General features: G+C 47.0%; 2 protein-coding genes across 5 annotated transcripts in view; both read right to left on the bottom strand.

Annotated features, from left to right (window-relative positions):
• LOC140897605 (3 beta-hydroxysteroid dehydrogenase/Delta 5-->4-isomerase-like) overlaps window positions 1-9,878 on the bottom strand; it is a 37,653-nt gene extending 27,775 nt beyond the window's left edge. Inside the window, exon 1 of one of the 2 annotated variants that reach the window (XM_073310425.1) lies at window positions 7,149-9,878. The gene's annotated coding sequence lies outside the window, so the exon portion shown is untranslated. Of the gene's footprint in view, window positions 1-6,963; window positions 7,054-7,148 lie in introns of those variants that run through there. The other variant, XM_073310433.1, reaches the window with a different exon arrangement.
• Window positions 9,879-9,978: 100 nt separating this feature from the next.
• Window positions 9,979-19,069, bottom strand: part of HAO2 (hydroxyacid oxidase 2) — a 29,188-nt gene continuing 20,097 nt past the window's right edge. For all 3 annotated transcript variants that reach the window (XM_073310462.1, XM_073310472.1, XM_073310480.1), the window contains 2 exons: window positions 14,128-14,197; window positions 9,979-10,220 (listed from right to left, as the gene is read on the bottom strand). In XM_073310462.1, coding sequence (XP_073166563.1) covers window positions 10,165-10,220; window positions 14,128-14,197 — 126 coding nt within the window. In that variant the 3' untranslated portion in view covers window positions 9,979-10,164. The remainder of the gene's footprint in view (window positions 10,221-14,127; window positions 14,198-19,069) is intronic.

The raw sequence follows: 19,069 nt of genomic DNA, 5'->3' as shown, positions 1-19,069 counted from the left end.
TCTAAGGAAGGAGATTCCACCACCTCCCTAGGTAACGCATTCCAGTGTTTCACCACCCTCCAAGTGAAAAAGTTTTTCCTAATATCCAACCTAAACCTCCCCCACTGCAACTTGAGACCATTACTCCTTGTTCTGTCATCAGCTACCACTGAGAACAGTCTAGATCCATCCTCTTTTGAACCCCCTTTCAGGTAGTTGAAAGCAGCTATCAAATCCCCCCTCATTCTTTTCTTCCGCAGACTAATTTCTTCACTGTGATGCTAGGTGACTGTTTCTAACTTTCTAAAACTTTCCCTTTTTTGGCAAAGCAGTTTCTGTAACGCTCATTTATGACCCAGATTATAAAAAAATGTTTACTTAAGTCATTTTGGGTTAATCTAAATATGCACATGCTGGTTTTTTTTTTTTTTTTTTTTTTTTTTGACACTCAAACTCTTATTCACCCCTGAAAAGGTGTAGGAAAAAAATCAATAATATAATGGACATCTCCACCTAAAAAAAGATACAGTTAAAGAGAAATTTAGCTCTTCAGTTTGCATGCTCTTTAGCTTTAAGGCCAGGAATGCAGGTGATGTTGTTTGGTCAGTACCACATGCCAGCTGGCTTCCTTGGGCTCTTGGCAAAACAGGCTGACATGACCTGTGGATCCTTGATCTCCTCCTTCCTTCCTTCAGCCAACCTCAGGATGAGAGGGAGCAAAGTCGTCTTTTGTTATGGTGGCCCAAGGATCATAGCTTCCTCCATGTTTACCTGAGTCTTCAAGGTTATAAGTTCTGGCTTTGTCTGCCCCTTGGCACCTCTCTGGAGATTTTCCAAGCAAATCAGTGGATTACAAACCTGATATTTTGAAAACGTAGTTTTCAAAAAATCAGAGTTAAGGGGTGGGCAATTTGACCATTCAATGATCTAGAAACGGTCTGGTCTCCTTACTGGCAGTCCAGTGATACTATACATCACCAAGCAGATTTGTCCTTCCATAGATATAAAAAGAAAAGGAGATGACTCCACAAATGCAGTTTTCACCCACCCAGGGTGTTAGCCCTGAGTATCAATGATCAAGTTCCTTTAGGCCCCTCCAGAGTCTGTGCATGATACGTGACTTAGTGGCTATCACTGCTATTCTTCACTCCCTTCCAGCTGCACATATTTTCACTGTCAGTGCTTTTGAAAAACATCCCAAGACTTATTGCAACATTAAAGTGTTATAATTTTAGCTGAATGAAAAGTCACTGCCTGGTAACAGAGTTGACTCGTAGCCTATTAATATACAGCTTACTCAAGCAGAAAAATTAAAAGTTTCCAAAAAAGAAGAAAATAGCAGTTACTTAAAATAAGCATTGTGGACCCCATCACACTGTGCACCACAAGGTCCATAGTGCACTTTGATCTAGTGCTCAAAGCACACTACAGAACTTTTAATGTGTTGCAGCCATGTCCACATGGCCATTTAGTGCGCAGCAGGATGGTGCACTGTAGATTCACACCCCAGCTTGCTGCACACTAAAGCCCCATAAGTCCCCAAGTGAATTCCACACCACAATCTCAGCCGACTTTTTGCCACCTTTGATTCAATCCTCCACCCTCCTCTTTTCTCTCTGCACAGGAACTTGCAGATTTCTTCCAAGAGAAGAACTGACAAAATCTTCCCATCAGTTCATCTTCCCTTCCCTCTTTCCACCTGCAATGCTCTCCTTCTTCTTTTTCCCAACACAGATGCAGAAGTTTCTTATCCACTCACCTCGTCTGACCCTTCCACTTGCTCCAGTGACCCCATCCCATCTCTGGGCATGCCCACTCTTATCCCCTCCCTTACTCTGGTTCTTATAACCTCTCACTCTCCCCTTGCTATTTTCCCTTGTACTATAAATATGCTTTAGTCTCTCCCATATTAAAAAAAAATCCATGACTTCACTTGCTTCTCTAGCTATCACCCCATCTCCCCTCTGCCCTTTCATAGAATCATAGAATATCAGGGTTGGAAGGGACCTCAGGAGGTCATCTAGTCCAACCCCCTGCTCAAAGCAGGACCAATCCCCAATTAAATCATCCCAGCCAGGGGGCTTTGTCAAGCCTGACCTTAAAAACTTCTAAGGAAGGAGATTCTACCACCTCCCTAGGTAACGCATTCCAGTGTTTCACCACCCTCCTAGTGAAAAAGTTTTTCCTAATATCCAACCTAAACCTCCCCCACTGCAACTTGAGACCATTACTCCTTGTCCTGTCCTCTTCTACCACTGAGAATAGTCTAGAACCATCTTCTCTGGAACCACCTCTCAGGTAGTTGAAAGCAGCTATCAAATCCCCCCTCATTCTTCTTTTCCTCAGACTAAACAATCCCAGTTCCCTCAGCCTCTTCTCATAAGTCATGTGTTCCAACCCCCTAATCATTTTTGTTGCCCTTCGCTGGACTCTCTCCAATTTATCCACATCCTTCTTGTAGTGTGGGGCCCAAAACTGGACACAGTACTCCAGATGAGGCCTCACCAATGTCGAATAGAGGGGAACGATCACGTCCCTCGATCTGCTCGCTATGCCCCTACTTATACATCCCAAAATGCCATTGGCCTTCTTGGCAACAAGGGCACACTGCTGACTCATATCCAGCTTCTCGTCCACTGTCACCCCTAGGTCCTTTTCCGCAGAACTGCTGCCTAGCCATTCGGTCCCTAGTCTGTAGCTGTGCATTGGGTTCTTCCGTCCTAAGTGCAGGACCCTGCACTTATCCTTACTGAACCTCATCAGATTTCTTTTGGCCCAATCCTCCAATTTGTCTAGGTCCCTCTGTATCCTATCCCTGCCCTCCAGCGTATCTATCACTCCTCCCAGTTTAGTATCATCCGCAAATTTGCTGAGAGTGCAATCCACACCATCCTCCAGATCATTTATGAAGATATTGAACAAAACCGGCCCCAAGACCGACCCCTGGAGCACTCCACTTGACACCGGCTGCCAACTAAACATGGAGCCATTGATCACTACCCGTTGAGCCCGACAATCTAGCCAACTTTCTACCCACCTTATAGTGCATTCATCCAGCCCATACTTCATCTGTATGTTCATTGAATGAATTGTTTACAGTTATGTCTGGTTCTCAGAAGCAGTTCTACCCTAGACCAGGGGTGGGCAAACCTTTTGGCCCGAGGGCCACATCGGGGTTGTGAAATGGTATGGAGGGCTGGGTAGGGAAGGCTGTGCCTCCCCAAATAGTCTGGCCTCTGCCCCCTATCTGCCCCCTGACTGCCCCCCTCAGTTCTCCCAACCCATCCAACCCGCCCCTGCTCCTTGTCCTCTGACCGCCCCGTCCCGGGACCCCCCACCCCAACCACCCCCCCGGGAACTCCACACCCTATCCAACCCACCCTGCTCCCTGTCCTCTGACTGCCCCGCCCCCTATCCACACCCCCGCCCCCTGACAGGCCCCCTGGGACCCCCGACCCATCCATCTCTCCCCCACTCCTTGTCCCCAGACTGCCCCTTTCCAGGACCCCTGTCCCTAACTGCCCCTCCGGGATCCTACCTCCTATCCACCCTCCGCTGCTCCCTGTCCCCCCCCAAACCTTGGGACCCCAACCCCTATCCAACCCCCCCACTCCCTGTCTCCTGACTGACCCCCCCAAACCTCCACCCCATCCAACTGCCCCCCTGTCCCCTGACTGCCGCCCAGAACCTCCTACCCTCCCCCCACCCCCTTACCCTTAACAGGCTGCTCAGAGCAGCAGGACAGGCTTATCTGAAAGCCTGGGAGGTGGGCGGGTACAAGTTGCGCTGCCCACGCGGTGGCGTAACTGCAGAGGAGAGGGAACAGCGGGGGAGGGGCCACGGCTAGCCTCCCCGGAGGGGAGTTCAGGGGCCGGGCAGGACGGTCTGGTGGGCCATAGTTTGCCCACCCCTGACCTAGCATGTTGAGGATTCTGGACACTAATGTACCATAAATAATAATTACATGCCGAAAACCTACTTTATAAATAATATTAAGTTTGCAAAAATCAAGCACTCAAAAGTTAGGAAATGCCAGAATTAAGACTGACTGCATAATTTAAATTTGGCCCCCTTGGGCACATGCATTATGATACAGTCTTTAATTACGTGATCACATACTGTACTATTATTTCCACAGGCAAAAATGCCTCACTCAGTGCACAGGATGGATGGTGTAGAGGCAAACACATGCAGGCAAGGAAAGGATGGGCTCGTAGTTAAGACAGCTGCCCAGATATGGATTTTTATCCCTGGCCAGCTGGCAGACTTCCGCTATAATTCTGTGCAAATAGACTTAAACGAAAAGTTTTGCAGGTGGCCAATAATTGTGTCTCTCTTATTTTCTGCAAGCCTAACTTGAGATACCTGGGGCGTGATTTTCAAACTCCTGAACATTCCTGACTGTAACTGATGTTAACGAAAGTAGTGGATGCTCAATCTTTTTGGCAGTAAGGTTGTGTGCTCTGGTGGAATGATCACGGATTTCTAGGCCTTGCCAAAGTTTCAATGTGTTGTCTTAGTTTGTTTGTTTCTGTTCTCCCATGTGTAAAGTGGAAGTGATGATATTTTCTTCTCTTACAGGGAAATTAATGTTTTCAAAACATTCCAATACTACGATGGTGAGGGCCACAGAAAAGTCCATGAGGAAATAAATAATTGTGTGTCCAGTTCAGGGTTTGGACGGTGTGCAGTAAACAAGGCCTGGGGCCACACATTGACCAGAAATCACAAAAAAAGTACTGAGCAGCTGTCTCATTCCCTCAGCATCACCCATGCTGTGCACTGAATGAGACATGGATCCTGTGGAAAAAACCATACAGTCTGTGATGAGGTAGTTAAATCTATGAGAATGCATACGCACAAGGGGGTCAAATTAAGGTGGCATGGACTTCCTTAATTCTGACATTTCCTAACGTTCAAGCGCTTGACTTCGCAAACTACATAATTTACATGGCTCTGCTCCAGCTCCTACGTGCTCCAATGGGTGCTGCAGGGGCAGTGCCTGCGGATGGGGCAGCGTGCAGAACTTCCTGGCCGCACCTCCGCATAGGAGCCAGAGAAGGGACATGCCACTGCTTCCGGGAGCCACTTGAGTTAAGTGCCGCTTGGAGCCTGCACCCCCTGAGCCTCTTCTCACTCCCCAACCCCCTGCCCCAGCCCTAATCCCCCTCCTGCTCATGTACTTGGTAGTATAAATACTATGTACTTGGTAGTATATTTAGAGATGCATGTGTCTTATTAACTCTGTTTTTCCTAGAGCTCCAGGAAGAAATCCCAGCCAATGTTTCACCCTAGCTGAGATTTGGGGGGCGTGTCATAAATATAAAGGGAAGGGTAAACCCCTTTGAAATCCTTCCTGGCCAGGGGAAAGCTCCTCTCACCTGTAAAGGGTTAAGAAGCTAAAGGTAACCTCGCTGGCACCTGACCAAAATGACCAATGAGGAGACAAGATACTTTCAAAAGCTGGGAGGAGGGAGAGAAACAAAGGGTCTGTGTGTCTGTCTATATGCTGGTCTTTACCAGGGATAGACCAGGAATGGAGTCTTAGAACTTTTAGTAAGTAATCTAGCTAGGTATGTGTTAGATTATGATTTCTTTAAATGGCTGAGAAAAGAATTGTGCTGAATAGAATAACTATTTCTGTCTGTGTATCTTTTTTGTAACTTAAAGTTTTGCCTAGAGGGGTTCTCTATGTTTTTGAATCTAATTACCCTGTAAGATATCTACCATCCTGATTTTACAGGGGGGGATTTCTTCATTTCTATTTACTTCTATTTTTATTAAAAGTCTTCTTGTAAGAAAACTGAATGCTTTTTCATTGTTCTCAGATCCAAGGGTTTGGGTCGGTGGTCACGTATGCAAATTGGTGAGGCTTTTTATCCAACATTTCCCAGGAAAGGGGGGGGTGCAAGTGTTGGGAGGATTGTTCATTGTTCTTAAGATCCAAGGGTCTGGGTCTGTAGTCACCTAGGCAAATTGGTGAGGCTTTTTACCAAACCTTGTCCAGGAAGTGGGGTGCAAGGTTTTGGGAAGTATTTTGGGGGGAAGGACGCGTCCAAACAGCTCTTCCCCAGTAACCAGTATTAGTTTGGTGGTGGTAGCAGCCAGTCCAAGGACAACGGGTGGAATATTTTGTACCTTGGGGAAGTTTTGACCTAAGCTGGTAAAGATAAGCTTAGGAGGTTTTTCATGCAGGTCCCCACATCTGTACCCTAGAGTTCAGAGTGGGGGAGGAACCTTGACAGAAGTCAAGTCAGCAGGCTGTAAATTGGCCATGTCACAGCCTCAGTTTGACCAAGGCAGGAGAGGAGGGGGTTTTGGGTGCCACAGAAAGGGCAGCTTGACCCTGCATTCTTCCTGATAAGGATTGTGTTGAAGTTGCTGATACGTGCATTTTAGAAGGGCAGGATGTGCCCCAGGAATGTCTGTTGGGGCTTCAAGGCTGCAAACTCTGGAAAAACCCACACCTGGTTAATCAATAATCAGAAGAAAGCCTCTTGCTTGACCATTGAAACTGCTTGTTTAACAAGTTTTCTTTAAGGGACATGTCATTCTATTACTAATGTATCAATAAGGGGGGAAAGCTTGAAGTAGGGAGGACTCTTTGGGACTGGACTCTCCCTCTGGATGCATCTTGTGTTCCCCACTGGCAGATGGGCTGCTGCTGTGCCACTTGAGAGCCACACTCAGCTTCGGTAATTATCACGGGTTGGGGGTGTTTTACTAACCTGATGAGGACGTGTGTGTAAGTGCTTGAGACTAAGTAAAGTTTAGCTTTAAGTGAAAGCACTCTTGTGTTGTCCTGTCTGTGCCAGCCATCTATCGGTTGGACGGCCATGCCTCCCCTGATTTATTTCCTGACACCACCTTGCATAGAGTAAAAGTTACTGACAGCTTTGGGTTGAAAGAACCCCGGGTAACAACACCACACATAGATGTGCTGTTCAGTCGCCATACATTTGAATACTTCGGTGACAAACACACCTGGTTTCCCACCAGCAGCTTGGAATAACACCTCTCTTTGCCAGTTGGGCACCACAAGAACTGTTATGGCCCCCAGAATGTCCAAGGCCTGAAGCGATAGAAAAGGCTTATGCAGCATGGCGACCAACCTCCCCCAAAACTCCATTTTGTTGATTTTTTTATTAAAGTTGTGATTTTTAACATACCATTCTCTCAGCATCTTTAATCTGGCTGTTTCCAGTGAGCCTCTGTGGTCTAAAGCAGCCCTCTGCCAATACACTGAAGTTCAGGTTCCAAAAGTAACGTTTTCTGCCCTGGAAAGTCCAAAACAATTGTTTCTGTGCTCGTGCACTGACACATTTGAGACAGTAACCCTCAGTGTCTTCTCCTATTGCAGGCCCCTCGACCTCTACAGGCTTCAGAACCTCCACAGCTCGCCCTCACGGCAGAGGGCTCATCGTACCTTCACCGACCATTCCAAGAGGAAGGATTTCTGGGATGAACTTGTGACTGAAGTTCTGGACAGGACTCAACAACCAGGTCGAGTACCAAAGGCAAAGGGACTGGTGACAAGAGGAAAGACATGTAGGAGGCAAGTGGAAAAGACTGAGGCTAGCTTTGTGCCTTGAGGACAGGGTAGTGATGCAGGAGCAGGCCCTCACTTTACAGTTCCTTGAACAGATACAATGGTTAAGGGAGGAAGATCGAGCACAACAGAGAAAGAGCTGGCTGAGCAGTTGCTGTCTCTACTATCTGCAAGAGTCCTGGCTCCTGCTGCACCCACACCATGGCCTGTGTTCCCTCTGCAGTACCCTGGCCTGCATTCCAGGAGCAGCTTGGACAACTCTATGGTTGGGTGGGTGGCCCATGCAATCAGGCCCTATGAGTGGCAGAATAGGGCAAATGTGCCTCATGCAGTCCTCATGCTGAATCCCTCCCCTGTGGATGCCTCCATCCCCCTGCCCTGGCACCAAGTGTGTGGCAAATGTGGAAGGAAGGGAAAGGAGAAAGGCTTCTAGGGACATGTATTAGTGTGCAAACAATCAAAACCACTGGAAGGTAGAAAAGGAACATTACAACAAACAGAGGTTCACCCTGTTTATGAATAAAGACAAAAGCCTGTTTCAGTATACCAGAGGAGGGGGAAAGACCCCCTGGATCCTTTCACTGAAGAGTCATCTTGGGGAGCAGGGATGTTTTCTCACAGGTACTGATGTTCTCATGAAAAGCTGGATTCTGGTTCTCGTGAATCCAACCAGCTCCGCAACAGAATTTGTGGATTTTGGGAGGTGGGGGTGGAGGAAACCCTACTTTATTAGATAGGAGAAGTAACCATGAATAAGTATAGATCCTGGTTCACATTTTATGATTTTGTTTTATATTGTAACTATTTGTTTCCACCACTCTCTCTTGTCTCTATTCTTTCTTAAATAAACCTTCTTTTGTTTTATTTTAAGTGGTCACAAGTGCTGTGTGTTATACAGAAGTGGTGATTTAAGGTAAAATTAATAAACTGGGTTACACTGCTCTCTTGGGGGGAAAGGATCTGGGATTTCTGTGAGTAGCCAGTGTCAAGGGCTGAGTATCACAGGGGAATGATTCAAAGGGACTCAGGGACTGGGGTACACCTACAGTTAACCTGCAAGGGAAGACAGGTCTGTCATAGCCCGGAGGACAGTGCTTGAGTGACTGAAAGGCTGGTGGCATTAGGGAGCTAATACCCAGCTAGCACAGGCTAGGCTACCTCCTGCTAGAGGCAGGGGGTAATGAGGAGACACACAGTCCTGGGCACCCTGAGAACCATCAAATGAGAACCATCACAGTTAGTTAACCCAGTTCACTTAAAACCCTGTGAACATTCTTTATTTTGGTGTAGATTGGCTTATTTCAGTTTAGTTTAAACCAATTCCCAGCTGACTTAAGCTAGACCAAAGTAAGTCCCACGTACAACAAAATATGAGTGTCCACATGGGTTTTCATCACTGTAACTATATCAATATAAATTATCAACTTTAGTTCAACCCATGCAACTGTGCAGGTAGCCAAGGCCTAAAAAGCAAAATGTGACAATAAGTGGGAAGAAGCATCATCCCAGTCAACAGCCTCTGGATAATTTAAAAGGATGGAATGTCTTGTTCCTGAAAGAAGGAAGAGAGAGGACATGGGGGAAGGCAAAAGGAAATAAAGAAACAACATTCTGGGCAGAGGGGAGACAGAAGACATGGAGGGAGAGAAAGGTCTGTCCATAAATTACATAACACATTTTTTGTTGATTTTTCAAGACCCACCTACCACTTGTAACACTGAAACAAACACACAAAATTAAAGACCCACCCTCCCAGCCATTAATGCATGATGTAATTTACGGACAGTCCCAAAGTGGGGTATAGAAGAAAGGAGGAAGAGGGATGATACAGGGGGAAAGTAGCAAATGGCTATACTCTGGATGAGGTGGGATGGAAGGGAAGCAGACAATTGTGGGAAGGGAGAAACGGGATAGAGGAAAAAGAACATGGGAAGAGTGGTAAAAAGATAGCTCATTATTATTAGTTATTTAATAGAGGCAGTGTGCTGGTTGGGTCTGTGTGCATGGCACAGCCACAGGCAGACCCCCAAAGGCGGTGGCTCCTCCCAGACAGGATGGAAAGACCGCGTCTCCAGAAGTAACTCTGAGAGGCAATAGAAGAGTGTATTTTCTGCTTCAGAGAGAGATGGAAACTATTTGTACCAGCAGCAGGATGTTCTGTATCCTATTCCAAAAACAAATACCTGTTGTTAAACTAAGCTTATGCCAGTATCATTATTCAGCGACCCCATATGGCTGCACTGATCCACAAATAAGGAGACCACAGGGTGACCAAACGATTATTTATACAGAGCCATAGGTATGCATGGTGCTCTATACAGAAATAAGGCCTGACCCCTGCTGTGTCCAAGCTTAGCCTTAAAGTAGAGGGGTCTGCGTAGGGTGTGTGTGGAGGGGGGGGGGGGGGGGTTGTGATGATAAGGACATGCAGTGATGTTATGCACACATCCTGATAGTTTCACTTGTTTTTATGTGGGGGAGGACATTTCAACAGCTCAGAGGGGAACGGGGTGTGCTTGTCGGGGGACAGTGGGAGGGTTACACAGCTGGGAGTCTGTTACTGAGGACACTCAAGGCTTTGATAGTTAGCAGGAGCTGCTTCCATGTGTCTTGTTGGTGGGCATTGCATGAACCATTTAAAGCTTGGAGAACTGAACCAGGTGTCGTCCGATTTCTGAGACATTTTGACAGCCTGAAATAAAATACAGGGTTTAAAATGATGATTGAGAGAAAGAATGGTCTATGATTAAGGCACTGAGCTAAGTCTTGGGAGGTCTGGCTGTGCTATAGACTTCCTGTGTGACCATGAGCAAGCCACTTACTCTGTCTCAGTTCTCCATCTATAAAATGGGGACAATAAAACTCTTGTTTTAGCTTGTAAACTCGCCAGAGTTTTCTATGTGTAGGTACAGCACCTAGCATGTTGAGGATTCTAGACACTAATGTACCATAAATAATAATTACATACCAAAAACCTACTTTATAAATAATATTAAGTTTGCAAAAATCAAGCACTCAAAAGTTAGGAAATGCCAGAATTAAGACTGACTGCATAATTTAAATTTGGCCCCCTTGGGCACATGCATTATGGTACAGTCTTTAAGTACGTGATCACATACTGTACTATTATTTCCACAGGCAAAAATGCCTCACTCAGTGCACAGGATGGATGGTGTAGAGGCAAACACATGCAGGCAAGGAAAGGATGGGCTCGTAGTTAAGACAGCTGCCCAGATATGGATTTTTATCCCTGGCCAGCTGGCAGACTTCCGCTATAATGCTGTGCAAATAGACTTAAACGAAAAGTTTTGCAGGTGGCCAATAATTGTGTATCTCTTATTTTCTGTAAGCCTAACTTGAGAGACCTGGGGTGTGATTTTCAAACTCCTGAGCATTCCTGACTGTAACTGATGTTAATGAAACTAGTGGCTGCTCAATCTTTTTGGCAGTAAGGTTATGTGCTCTGGTGGAATGATCATGGATTTCTAGGCCTTGCCAAAGTTTCAATGTGTTGTCTTAGTTTGTTTGTTTCTGTTCTCCCATGTGTAAAGTGGAAGTGATGATATTTTCTTCTCTTACAGGGAAATTAATGTTTTCAAAACATTCCAATACTACGATGGTGAGGGCCACAGAAAAGCCCATGAGGAAATAAATAATTGAGTGTCCAGTCCGGGGTTTGGACGGTGTGCAGTAAACAAGGCCTGGGGCCACACATTGACCAGAAATCACAAAAAAAAGTACTGAGCAGCTGTCTCATTCCCTCAGCATCACCCATGCTGTGCACTGAATGAGACATGGATCCTGTGCAAAAACAGTACAGTCTGTGATGAGATAGTTAAATCTATCAGAATCTATACGCACAAGGGGGCCAAATTAAGGTGGCATGGACATCCTTAATTCTGGCATTTCCTAACGTTCAAGCGCTTGACTTTGCAAACTACATAATTTACTTTAAATGTAACTTCCAGATTGTAAATTCTTTGTTTTTTAAAGGAAAAAGATAAAAATAAATCATATTATATGCAATTGTAACAGCCAACACCATCAGCGCTGCAATATGCACTGCTGCCGCCTGAGCAACGGTACTAGTGAACTACGGTGCATTCCAATTTAGGATGAAACAAAATGTTGAAATATCAGAATTTCCTGCAGGATGGAAATTCCAATTTTTGCTTAGCATTGGTCAGTGGTTTTGCTTGGTTTCAACCCAAACCAGGTGAAAAAGTACCTTCAGCCCACTTTCTCACTGACATTTTGATTCCATTGGTACACAAAACGCAAAGTGTGTGAACCCATGGGAAGCAAAAATGAAAAAGGGTTTTCATGAACCCTAACTGAAACCAGCATGGTTCTAATGCTTTAATCCTGATCCCCAATCCTCTGATCTAATCTCTATACCCTTGTAGTAAAGTGGTCACAGAATCATAGAAATGGAAGACTGGAAGGGACCTCGAGTAGTCATCAAGCCCAGTCCCCTGCACTGTTGCAGGGCCAAGTAAACCTAGATCATTGCTGACAGGTGTTTCTCCTACTTATTTTTAAAAGCTTCCAATGATGGGGACCACGTCCTCCTTCGGAAGCCTGTTCTAGAGCTTAGCTACCCTTAGAGTTAGAAAGTTTTTTCTAATATCTAACCTAAATCTCCCATGCTGCAGATTAAGCCAATCACATCTTGTGCTACCTTCAGTGGTTATGGAGAACATTGATCACTGTCCTCTTTATAAAAGCCATTTTCATATTGGAAGACTGTTATTAAGTCCTCCTTCAGTCTTCTTGTCTCAAGACTAAATATGCCCAGTTTTTTTAACCTTTCCTCATTGGTCAGGTTTTCTAAACCTTCTATCATTTTTGTTGCTCTCCTCTGCACTTTTTCCACTTTGTCCAATCTTTTCTAAAGTGTGGTGCCCAGAATTGGACACAGGACTCCAGCTGGGACCACACCAGTGCTGAGTAGAGCGGGACAATTATCTCCTGTGTCTTACATACAACACTCCTGTTAATACACCTCAGAATCATATTAGCCCTTTTTGCAGCTGCATTCCCTCATATTCAGTTTGTGAACTGCTATAACCCCCAGATCCTTTTCAGCAGTACGACCATCTTCATAGTTATTCCTCATTTTGTCATTGTGTATTTGATTTTTCCTTCCTAAGTGAAGTACTTTGCACTTGTCTTTGTTGGATTTTATCATGTTGAATGCAGACCAACTGTCCAATTTGTCATGGTCATTTTGAATTTTAAACCTGTCCTCCAAAGTGCTTGCAACCCCTCCCTGCTTGGTGTCATCTGTAAATTTTATAAGCATATTCTCCTCTCCATTATCCAAGTCATTAATGAAAATATTGAATAGTGCTGGACCTAGAACTGACCCCCGTGAGACTCCACTAGATGTGCCCTCCCAGTTGGACAACAAGCCATTGAAAAGCACTTTTTGCATACATTCTACAGTTGTGCACCCACCTTATAGTAATTTCATCTAGACCATGTTTCCCTGGTTGGCTTATGAGAATTCAGAACCGTGTCAAAAGCCTTGCTAAAATCAAGGTATATCATGCCTAGGGCTTCTCCCCATCCACTAGGCCAGTAACCTTGTCAAAGAAGGAAATTAAGTTGATTTGGCTTGACAAATCCATGCTGACTATTCCTTATAACCCTATTATCCTTCAGGTGCTTACATGATAGGGTTAATTGGGTTGCCCAGAGTACTATGGGATGGAGCCAGGCTGTACCCCTGTCTTACTTCCTATTTGACTCAGTGAGAGTTTTTCTACCCACTCTGTTTTGATGCATTCATATAAAGCAACAGGTTCCCAGCCTGAATTTCTGTGAATAGAATGATTTTTGTTGCACAGAACCAAGGGTGGGCAAACTTTTTGTCCCGAGGGTCACATCAGGGTTGTGAAACGGTATGGAGGGCTGGGTAGGGAAGGCTGTGCCTCCCGATATAGCCTTGCCTCCTCCCCCTGACTGCCCCCCTCAGAACATCCAACCCATCCAAGCCCCCCTGCTCCTTGTCCCCTGACTGCCCCCTCCCGGGACCCCCCACCCCTAACCACCCCCCCGGTACCCCACCCCCTATCCAACCCCCCATGCTCCCTGTCCCCCCCCCCCCGAATCCCAGGACCCCACCCCCTAACCAATCCCCCTGCTCCCTGTATCCTGACTGCCCCCCCCAAACCTCCGCCACATCCAACCACCCCCTGTCCCTGACTGCCCCCTGGGACCTCCTGCCCTCCCCCCATACCCTTACCCTTACCAGACTGTTCAGAGCAGCAGGACAGGCTTATTTGAAAGCCTGAGAGGTGGGCGGGCACAAGCCGCCCTGCCTGCGCGACAGCATGGCTGTGAAGGACAGGGGAGAGCGGGGGAGGGGCTGGGGGCTAGCCTCCCCGGCTGGGAGCTCAGGGGCCAGGCAGGACGGTGGCCTGACGGATGTGGCCCACGGGCCATAGTTTGCCCACCCCTGCACTAAGCGGCCCTTTTACAAACCCCCTCACTTTGATTTGATCCATCTGTTTGCATGTGGCGCCTTTGTGCTCACTCTAAGGTGGCAATACAGCTTCTCATCAATTACTAATCAAATAGCAAAAAAATCTTACCAGTCAGGGCCATTGACAAATAAAATTCTTCATGTAAAATCTGCAAAACTTCTCGAAGCCCTTCTTCGCCCTATTCAATCAGAGAAAGCAGTGAAGGTAAGAGGAATGCGGTCACCGAGGCCATGTCTACACTACAATATTACTCTGACTTTACAGAAGTCGATTTTTGGGAACAGATTGTATAAAGTTGAGTGCATGTGTCCACACTTAAGCACATTAATTCGGCAGTGTGCATCCACAGTACCGTGGCAAGCGTCGACATTCTGAGCGGTGCACTGTGGGTAGCTATCCCACAGTTCCCGCAGCCCATTGGAATTCTGCGCTGAGCTCCCAATGCCTGATGGGGCCAAAAAATTGTCACGGGTGGTTATGGGTAAATATTGTTAGTCAACCCTCCCTCCCTCCGTGAAAGCAACAGCAAACAATCATTTTGCACCCTTTTCCCTGGATTACCAGAGCAGACGCCATAGCACAGCAAGCATGGAGCTCACCATTCAGCTCACCGCAGCAGTTATGACCATCGTAAACATCTCGCACATTATCGTGCAGTTTATGCACAACCAGCACCCGAAAAACCAGGTGAGGAGGCGACAGCAGCACGGTGATGAGAGTGATGAGGACATGAACACAGATTTCTCTAAAACCGCGATCCCCAGCAATTTGGAGATAATGGTGTTACTGGGGCAGGCTCATGCCGTGGAACGCTGATTCTGGGCACAGGAAACAAGCAGAGAGTGGTGGGACCGCATAGTGTTGCAGGTTTGGGATGATTCTCAGTGGCTCCGAAACTTTCACATGCGTAAGGGCACTTTCATGGAAAGTTTTGTGACTTGCTTTCCCCTGCCCGGAAGCACAATAATACCAAGATGAGAGCAGCCCTCATAGTTCACAAACGAGTGGCAATAGCCCTGTGGAAGCTTGCAACGCCAGACAGCTACCGGTCAGTTGGTAATCAATTTGGAGTGGGCAAATCTACTGTGGGGGTTACTGTGATGCAAGTAGCCAACGCAATCATTGAGCTGCTGCTATCAAAGGTAGTGACTCTGGGAAATGTGCAGATCATAGTGGATGTGTAAACGTGGGCTTGCCATCGCTGGGCCCGGGTCTCACAGCCGTGCTAACAGGTCCATACTGCAGTGCGCAGACCTTCTGACTCAGCTCTGTGGTTTGAGCTGCGTCCACACGACAAAATGACAGGGCTTGGACCTGAGTCACAGCCGGACTCAGGCTCTGGCCCACCCCTCTGGCAGCATCCTAAGACCCGTGTCCCGCGTGCTTGCTGCCCCGGGTCAGACCAATTTGTGTGTGGACAGAAGGGGCGCTTGGGCTCACACCCAAATCACAGCCTGGGCTAAGCTGCAGTGTGGCCATGCCCTGTGTGCATGGTGTCTCTGAGTGTCACCACGCAGGTGGTGTCGGAGAGAAGGCTTTGGATTCTTTGAGCATGGGATGGTGTTCCAAGAAGGAGGAGTGCTAGGCAGAGACGGGCTCCACCTAATGAAGAGAGGGAAGAGCATCTTCGCGAGCAGACTGGCTAACCTAGTGAGGAGGGCTTTAAACTAGGTTCACCAGGGGAAGGAGACCAAAGCCCTGAGGTAAGTGGGGAAGCGGGATAACGGGAAGAAGCATGAGCAGGAGCGTGTGAGAGGGGAGGGCTCCTGCCTCATACTGAGAATGAGGGGCGATCAGCAGGTTATCTCAAGTGCCTATATACAAATGCACAAAGCCTGGGAAACAAGCAGGGAGAACTGGAGGTCCTGGCAAAGTCAGGGAATTATGATGTGATTGGAATAACAGAGACTTGGTGGGATAACTCGCATGACTGGAGTACTGTCATGGATGGGTATAAACTGTTCAGGAAGGACAGGGAGGCCAGAAAAGGTGGGGGAGTTGCACTGTATGTAAGGGAGCAGTATGACTGCTCAGAGCTGAAGTATGAAACTGCAGAAAAACCTGAGAGTCTCTGGATTAATGTTTAGAAGCGTGAGCAACAAGGGTGATGTTGTGGTGGGAGTCTACTATAGGCCACCGGACCAGGGGGATGAGGTGGACGAGACTTTCTTCCGCCAAATCGCAGAAGCTACTAGATCGCATGCCCTGGTTCTCATGGGCAACTTCAATCATCCTGATATCTGCTGGGAGAACAATACAGCAGTGCACAGACAATCCAGGAAGTTTTTGGAAAATGTAGGGGACAATTTCCTGGTGCAAGTGCTGGAGGAACCAACTAGGGGTAGAGCTCTTCTTGACCTGCTGCTCACAAACCGGGCAGAATTAGTAGGGGAAGCAAAAGTGGATGGGAACCTGGGAGGCAGTGACCATGAGATGGTCGAGTTCAGGATCCTGACACAAGGAAGAAAGGAAAGCAGCAGAATACAGACCCTGGACTTCAGAAAAGCAGACTTTGATTCTCTCCGGGAACTGATGGGCAGGATCCTCTGGGAGAATAACATGAGGGGGGAAAAAGAAAAGGAGTACTTGTGGCACCTTAGAGACTAACCAATTTATTTGATTTATTTATCCAGGAATCCAGGAGAGCTGGCTGTATTTTAAAGAATCCTTATTGTGGTTACAGGGACAAACCATCCCGATGTGTCGAAAGAATAGTAAATATGGCAGGTGACCAGCTTGGCTTAACAGTGAAATCCTTGCTGATCTTAAACACAAAAAAGAGGCTTACAAGAAGTGGAAGATTGGACAAAAGGCCAGGGATGAGTATAAAGATATTGCTCGGGCATGCAGGAGTGAAATCAGGAAGGCTAAATCACACCTGGAGTTGCAGCTAGCGAGAGATGTTAAGAGTAACAAGAAGGGTTTCTTCAGGTATGTTGGCAACAAGAAGAAAGCCAAGGAAAGTGTGGGCCCCTTACTGAATGAGGGAGGCAACCTAGTGACAGAGGATGTGGAAAAAGCTAATGTCCTCAATGCTTTTTTTGCCTCTGTCTTCACGAACAAGGTCAGCTCCTAGACTACTGCACTGGGCAGCACAGCATGGGGAGGAGGTGACCAGCCCTCTGTGGAGAAAGAAGTGCTTCGGGACTTTTTAGAAAAGCTGGACGAGCACAAGTCCATGGGGCCGGATGTGTTGCATCTGAGAGTCCTAAAGGAATTGGCAGATGTGATTGCAGAGCCATTGGCCATTATCTTTGAAAACTCATGGCGATAGAGGGAGGTCCCGGATGACTGGAAAAAGGCTAATGTAGTGCCCATCTTTAAAAAAGGGAAGAAGGAGGATCCTGGGAACTACAGGCCAGTCAGCCTCACCTCAATCCCTGGAAAAATCATGGAGCAGGTCCTCAAGGAATCAATTCTGAAGCACTTAGAGGAGAGGAAAGTGATCAGGAACAGTCAGCATGGATTCACCAAGGGCAAATCATGCCTGACTAATCTAATGGCCTTCTATGACGAGATAACTGGCTCTGTGGATGAGGGGAAAGCAGTGGACATGTTGTTCCATGACTTTAGCAAAGCTTTTGACATGGTCTCCCACAGTATTCTTGTCAGCAAGTTAAAGAAGTATGGGCTGGATGGATGCACTACAAGGTGGGTAGAAAGTTGGCTAGATTGTCAGGCTCAATGGGTAGTGATCAATGGCTCCATGTCTAGTTGGCAGCCGGTATCTAGCGGAGTGCCCCAAGGGTCGGTCCTGCGGCCAGTTTTGTTCAATATCTTCATTAATGATCTGGAGGATGGTGTGGATTGCACCTTCAGCAAGTTTGCGGATGACACTAAACTGAGAGGAGTGGTAGATATGCTGGAGGGTAGGGATAGGATACAGAGGGACCTAGACAAATTGGAGGATTAGGCCAAAAGAAATCTGATGAGGTTCAACAAGGACAAGTGCAGAGTCCTGCACTTAGGAAGCAAGAATCCAATGCACTGCTACAGTCTAGGGACCGAATGGCTAGGCAGCAGTTCTGCAGAGAAGGACCTAGGGGTGACAGTGGACGAGAAGCTGGATATCAGTCAACAGAGTGCCCTTGTTGCCAAGAAGGCCAATGGCATTTTGGGGTATATAAGTAGGGGCATTGCCAGCAGATCGAGGGACGTGATCGTTCCCCTCTATTCGACATTGGTGAGGCCTCATCTGGAGTACTGTGTCCAGTTTTGGGCCCCACACTACAAGAAGGATGTGGAAAAATTGGAGAGAGTCTAGCGAAGGGCAACAAAAATGATTAGGGGTCTGGAACGCATGACTTATGAGGAGAGGCTGAGGGAACTGGGATTTTTTAGTCTACGGAAGAGAAGAATGAGGGGGGATTTGATAGCTGCTTTCAACTACCTGAAAGGGGGTTCCAAAGAAGATGGATCTAGACTATTCTCAGTGATAGCAGATGACAGGACAAGGAGTAATGGTCTCAAGTTGCAGTGGGGGGGATTTAGGTTGGATATTAGGAAAAACTTTTTCACTAGGAGGGTGGTGAAACACTGGAATGCGTTACCTAGGGAGGTGGTGGATCCCCTTCCTTAGAAGTTTTTAAGGTCAGGCTTGACAAAGCCGTGGCTGGGATGATTTAATTGGGGATTGGTCCTGCTCTGGGCAGGGGGTTGGACTAGATGACCTCCAGAGGTCCCTTCCAACTCTGATATTCTATGATTCTATGGATGGCTTTGCTGCAATGGGATTCCCTAACTGTGGTGGGGCTGTAGATGGAGCGCATATCCCTGTCTTGGGACCGGACCACTAGGGCAGCCAGTACATAAACCGCAAGGGGTACTTTTCAATGGTGCTGCAAGCACTGGTGGATCACAAGGGACGTTTCACCAACATCAATGTGGGATGGCTGGGAAAGGTTCATGACGCTCACGTCTTCAGGGAACTCTGGTCTGTTTAAATGGCTGAAGGAAGGGATTTACTTCCCAGACCAGAAAATAACTGTTGGGGATGTTGAAATGCCTATAGTTATCATTGGGGACCCAGCCTACCCCTTAATGCCCTGGC

This window comes from Lepidochelys kempii, chromosome 1, assembly GCF_965140265.1.
Source record: "Lepidochelys kempii isolate rLepKem1 chromosome 1, rLepKem1.hap2, whole genome shotgun sequence".
In the NCBI taxonomy this organism is placed as follows: domain Eukaryota; kingdom Metazoa; phylum Chordata; order Testudines; family Cheloniidae; genus Lepidochelys; species Lepidochelys kempii.
This window is presented reverse-complemented; position numbering and strand designations above follow the sequence as displayed.